The sequence below is a fragment of the Nicotiana attenuata genome, chromosome 8 (genome assembly GCF_001879085.1).
Source record: "Nicotiana attenuata strain UT chromosome 8, NIATTr2, whole genome shotgun sequence".
NCBI classification, from domain to species: Eukaryota; Viridiplantae; Streptophyta; class Magnoliopsida; order Solanales; family Solanaceae; genus Nicotiana; species Nicotiana attenuata.
The window spans coordinates 33,512,307-33,518,549 of NC_031996.1; the positions used below are offsets into that span (position 1 = coordinate 33,512,307).

At 37.8% G+C, this 6,243-nt stretch overlaps 1 protein-coding gene across 1 annotated transcript; it reads right to left on the minus strand.

Moving 5' to 3' along the window:
* LOC109231642 lies at positions 280-3,383 on the minus strand. Its single transcript, XM_019397289.1, has 3 exons — positions 2,061-3,383; positions 1,704-1,898; positions 280-1,377 (listed from the first exon to the last, which is right to left on the minus strand). The coding sequence occupies exons 1-3, from the start codon at positions 3,381-3,383 to the stop codon at positions 280-282; spliced, it is 2,616 nt and encodes an 871-aa protein (XP_019252834.1).

A 6,243-nucleotide genomic window follows, 5' to 3' on the forward strand; every position in this document is an offset into this window, starting at 1 on the left:
GGATTTCTTTAATTTGCAGACATGGTGAGGACTAGGCGGGGACAGACCTGCAGGAAACTTCATGTAAACTTCTTCCTGCAGGTCCCCATGTAGAAATGCATTGCTAACATCAAACTGAGAAATAATCCACCCCTTTTTGACAGCAACCGAGAGAAGATACCTGATAGTAGTCATTTTGACGACGGGAGAAAATGTCTCAGTGTAATCGATGCCCTCTCTTTGTATGTCACCCCTGATGACTAGTCGAGCTTTAAGTCTCTCAATACTCCCATCTGCATGTTATTTCACCTTATAGACCCATTTGCATGGTAAAGCTTTCTTTCCAGGAGGAAGAATAACAACATCCCATGTTTGATTAGATTCTAAAGCCTCAATCTCTGCATCCATTGCTTGTTTCCATCCTGCATGAGAACTAGCTTGGGAATAACTAGTAGGTTCTATGATAGGTGAAGGAGAATTGAGAATATGCTGACTTTGAGTAGAGAGAGCATGAAAAGAAAAGACAGGAGGTGTAGATGGAGTAGCAAGGCAAGAGGTGGTAAGATCAGTGAGGTAAATGTTATTGCAAACATAATCCTTTAGATGATTACGCTTAGTACCTAAATTGGGTCTCTGAGACCTTCTGAGCCCAACAGCCTGGGTGAATAGTGGAGAAGGAGAGATGGGATTAGGTAATATGGGAGAAATATGAGAAGTAGGTGGGGAAGCAGGCTGTGAGGGTAATGGAGAATGTACAGGTGAGGGAGGTGAGCTGGGGTGTGAGATAGGAGTAGAATCAAAAAGTGCAGATGGGGCAGAATTATCTGAGGGAGCAGGGGAGGGAAACAAAAGTGAAGCAGTGTCAGAAGAGGAAGAGGAAAAGGGAAAGATGTCTTCACAGAATTTGACATCCCTTGAAACAAAAACCTTCTTAGTTTCCACATCCAATACTTTGTATCCCTTTTGCCCAGTAGGATATCCTAAGAAGACACAAGCCTTTGCCCTAGGCTCAAATTTGCTCCTGTTGTGAGATAAAGTGGAAACATAACATAAACATCCAAAAGATTTAAGAAAATGATAAGAGGGTGGCTCAGAAAACAGTAGTTCATAAGGAGTTTTTCCTTGAAGAACCCTAGAAGGAAATCGATTGATAAGAAAAGTAGCAGTCAAAATACATTCTCCCCAGTAGCAAATAGGAAGCTTAGATTGAAACAGTAATGCTCTAGCAATCTCTAGAAGGTGCCTGTGCTTCCTCTCAACAAGCCTATTCTGTTGAGGTGTGGCCACACATGATCTTTGATGTAAAATGCCCTGTGAAATCAGAAATGCAGATTCTACTGTACCCTTCCCTAATTCTAGAGCATTATCTGATCTTATAACGTTAACCTTTGAAGCAAACTATCTTTCCACCATACTAAGAAACCATTTTAAAACTGGAAATGCATTGCTCTTAGTGCTCAACAAATAGGTCCAAGTTCCTCGACTGAAATCATCCACAATCGTGAGAAAATATTTATATCCGTTATAAGTAGGAACTCGAAAAGGCCCCATGTGTCAATGTGTATTAAATCAAAAATGCCTTTAGATTTGATTTGACTGATTGGGAAAGGCAACTTAGATTGTCTAGCTAAAGGACATATATCACAAGAACAAACAAGATTGGGCAGAAATGAAATAGAACTGATGTATTTCATTGCTTGAAAAGGCAAATGCCCCACTCTTACATGCCATAACTTTACATCAGATTTTGTTCTTGCAGAAATAGGTAAACTAACTGAAACAGAATGAGAATGACATTTTTTAGGTAAAGGAACTACAACTGCTGAAGAGAGACTACTAGACTTTGCTATACTAGGCTCCAAAAGATAAAGACCATCCTTAGCTTTACCAAAAACTTGGGGGCTCTTCATGAGAGGGCCCTGCAAAATACACCCAAAAGAAGTGAATGCTAAAAGACATTTGAACCTCTGACAAAGTCTATGAACAGAAAGTAGATTATATCGGAAACAAGGAATATATAAAACATTAGTTAAAACTAACCCTGGAAAAAGAGAAACATTCCCTGCATGAGTGACTCTTACCTTTGAAGAATTAGGTATCTTGACAAGTAATGGAGTAGAAAGGGGAAACAGAAATTGGAAAGACTCAGAATTAAAGCACATATGCTCAGATGCTCCAGAATCTATGATCCGGGAACTTGAATTTGAATTAGCTAAGGAATAACAAGAGACAGAGTTTGTAAGGAATATACCAGCTGCTGAGTTAGCATTAACTTCAGCAGGTTTTCCCACTTGAATCTGGTTTAGGAGAGAAACCAGCTGAGTGAATTGTTCTGATGACAATTGTTGTGCAAACTGAGGACCTTCAGTGATATTGTTATTAGCTCCCTCTGGTTGATCCATAGCTGCAGCAGAATTTCCCCTCACAGGACCTTGAAATTTCTTAGTCTTTGTGAACTTGAAATTGGTTGGGAAACCTATGAGTCTATAACAATTTTCAACTGTATGATTGGTCATCTTGCAATAGGAACACATCTGGACATTTCTCTTTCCTTTGTAGACATTATTTCCTTTGTTAGCAGTGCTTCCATTTTTCTGCTGTGTGAAGAACTGATTTCCTGGAGATAGTTGTGTAGTATGCTGTGTGTTTCCTGCCAGAAATGAAGAACCATCTCCTGAGAAGTGTGTGTTGACATGTATCTCTCTTTGGTTCTCATCTTGCATCAATAGGGAATAGGCATGGTTAACGGTTGGTAAAGGGTTAATCATTAGGATGTTACTTCTTGCTGGTCCATAGGCCTCATTCAATCCCATAAGGAATTGAATGAGCCTTTCATTTTCTTTGAATTGCAACATTTTTTGTTTTCCACCACAATTACAGTCGCAAGAGCAGATCCTATTGCTGTTGAGAGTGTCCAGCTCATCCCATAATCCTTTCATTTTTGTGAAGTAACCAGCTATGTCAAGTGAACCTTGAACTAAATCTGCGAGAGCTTTTTGCAGGTGATACAGCTTAGCACCATTAGGCTGACCAAACCTATGCTCCAGATCTATCCAAAGGTCTTTTGCAGTCTTTAAGTAAAGGACACTGTCAGCTATTACTTTGGAGAGAGAGTTCAACAACCAGCATGTAACCATGTCGTTGCATCTGCTCCAGGTTTTGAAATCAGTGGCAGTGAGAGCTGGGGTTGGACATGACCCATCGATGAACCCCAGCTTGTTTTTGGCTGAAAGAGAGATCAAAATAGATCTCCTCCATCCAGGATAACCACGTCCATCAAAAGGGGTATTGACCAGAACCATTCCTGGAGCATCGGAGGCATGGAGAAAATAAGGATGAGTTGCATCAATGGAGACAACAGTTGTTCCCGTAGATGTATCATCAACAGTTGAAGAAGGTGCCATGATGATGATGATGAAAGCTTAGATTGGAAAAGAAACAATTAGAGAAGAACTCTAATGCTCTGATACCATATTGGAAATCAGAGACGAGACTTGAGAAAATTTTCTGTGTTTTTCATTTTTAATTGAATGAATGAATCTGTACAGGGATTGTGTATAAATACAAACTATATCTGGTAAAGAAAAAGAAAAAATAAGAATATATATATCCTATGTGTATTAATTACATTGGCTACAAAATAACAAACCTAACTAACTATTATTCCTCTCACGTGTAGAGAGGTTTCCACCGTGTAGGATGCTTCCAGATTTCATCATTTATTCAGTCTTCCTTGGATTCTAATCGGATGGTCCCGATTTAATCCATCAAAACATTTATCAAGCCTTGTGATGTGAACAGGTGGCTCCTTATCTATCAAACCTTTAAATTGACCTTGTCTGATAATGTTTGCCAAATACATCGAAGACTCCGAACTTGACTCATCTCTTTCTTCTTCATTTACTCTTTTCTCTGTTAAAATTGAGAAGCTGAAATGGTGAGAGTGAGGTCGAATTCCATCACACTACTCTTCTTCATTAAGCTCCCACTACTTCTCTATTATGGTTGTAACTCCCACACTATATGATGTTCCCATGATCTCAATAGTAAATACCATGTTCATGACATCTCTTTGCATTAATTCCCTAAATATCATCCTATAAATAGAGATTTTGGGCATTACATTGAACACAATTGAATAAATGAAAGAAATAAGAATCTCTCCTCTCTTTCCTCTCTATATCTCTTGTCTATTTTATTATTTCGTATTGTTACTTTGAGCTTAATTAGTTTCTTAACTAACTGTTTGGATTTGAATGTATACCATTATTAAAAGGATAGCAGATAATATAGATTGACAGATATTAATGTTATGTACCGTATCAGTTGGCTTTTCCTAGGAGACAAGGAAACTGTTTGAGTCTTTGAATATTCGCATTTTGGTGAGAATTAATTCCTAATATCTTGATGATAGTCAAAGATATAATTACGACTTAATTCCTAATTTCTTGATGATAGTCAAAACGGAAAAGGTCCAAAAATATCATTGTACTATGGAAAATAGAGCAATAATACCCCTCGTTAATAGTAGGGTTCAAAAATGCCATTGCCGTGATTGAGTTGGCCCAAAAATGCTACTCCGCACTAACGGACTCAGATTTTGACTTAATTAAGCCTTTGAAATCTGATTTAAATTTAAAAAATTTATACCTATCATAATTAAATCCCCCCTACCCGATTCTGCTGCGGGTATTTTATTTTCTTGGATCTTATCGATCTATGCCCTTTTGGTCTATGGGGTATCCCCCTTTTCCGCTTTTGTCATTAGGATAGGAGGGAAATCGGCAGCTCGACGGGGAGCTTGCCCGGCCGCCATGGATGACTTGGGGAACCTTTATGTCGTCGTTCGCCGAAGACGAAGCGAGGAAGGCAGCTACAGAGCAGCAGATAAGGAAGAGATTTAGGCAACTTAATTGACCTACCGGACTCTAAAATATTGGCCTTTGTGAAAACTCCTCCTCAATATGTTTGATCCCTTTCCAAGCCTTCCTCTTCGTCAATGATTATGGGTCTGAGTGTTAAAACGATAGATTTTTCTTTTGCCAATGAATTGGATCCGCCCCGTTTTCACATATCCCCTCCCCACCCCACCCGTTTTTTACCAAACCCCATGTAATTAAGGATCCAAAGTCTATATTTTTAGAGCCCGTTTGGACACAAAAACAAAATTCACTTTTTCCCGATATTTTTTCACTTTTTTCTCGACATCAGTGTTTTGGCTATAAATTTCAATTTTCACTTGAAGATGAATTTTGAAATTTTTCGAAAATTCGAAAAACTCCAAAAAACTGTTTTTCAAAATTCACTCAAATCACTCACAAAACTTCAAAAACAACCCAAAATAATGTTCATGTCCAAATACAACTCTAATTTTCAAATACCATTCTCACTTGAAAAAATTTTTCGCTTTTTTTGGGGGGAATTTTACAATTCTTATGTCCGTTCGCCCACTAAATCACCCGCTCAAATCTCTTTCCCTTACCCCAATTGCGTCGGCTAGGTTTTCGGTGACCCTAAAAACTTTAGTGGCTTCTTCAATTTTGATTTAGTTTGAGAGCTTATTTTCCGATCATCTTTCTCAATTTCTTCTCTGAATTAAACAAGAAAATATCTGATTGTTTCAATTATTTTTCGGTCATCTTTCTCAATTTCTCCATTTCTTCTCTGAATTAAAAAAGTAAACGATGCTCTTCAGATTGGAGAAATATTTTGAGGAAGAAGGAAGCTGATTTTGAGACTATACGTTGATATTGTTAATGCTGGAAAGTAGCAAAGTTGAGGACAAAAATTTTCCTTTAGTTGGTCATCATTTTTCTGTTGTTGGGTTACCTTAGTGTGTTCATGGTAGCATTTATTATTTTTATTTAACTTTATTTAAGTCAAATCTGACTCCGTTAGTGCGGAGTGGCATTTTTGGGCCAACTCAATCACGGCAATGATATTTTTGAACCCTACTATTAACGAGGGGCATTATTGCTCTATTTCCCGTAATATAATGACATTTTTAGACCTTTTCCGTAGTCAAAATTATAATTACGAGATTAGACAAGACAAAATTGAGGAGCAAATTCGTCATAAAATAAATTTATATAAAAAGGAAAAGTAAGGCTCGTAGATATGAACACCATTTTCATAAAATTCGAAAAATTGAACCGTTCATTTTCAGGCTGGTAAAATTCCTGTGCAACTGCAAATGAAATTAATAGTACTATCCTTTTATTTTAGTAAAGAAATTTAAGGCGCAGCGGCACCTTTAATTTTGTC

Excerpts from the sequence above, each read along its gene's own strand:
- LOC109231642 (XM_019397289.1), bottom strand. The coding sequence starts at position 3,383 with ATGGCACCTTCTTCAACTGTTGATGATACATCTACGGGAACAACTGTT. Across the intron at positions 1,899-2,060 it reads AGATACCTAATTCTTCAAAG|GGCCCTCTCATGAAGAGCCC; the intron begins GTAAGAGTCACT and ends TGTATTTTGCAG. Across the intron at positions 1,378-1,703 it reads CTGATGTAAAGTTATGGCAT|TTTGCTTCAAAGGTTAACGT; the intron begins GTAAGAGTGGGG and ends GTGGAAAGATAG.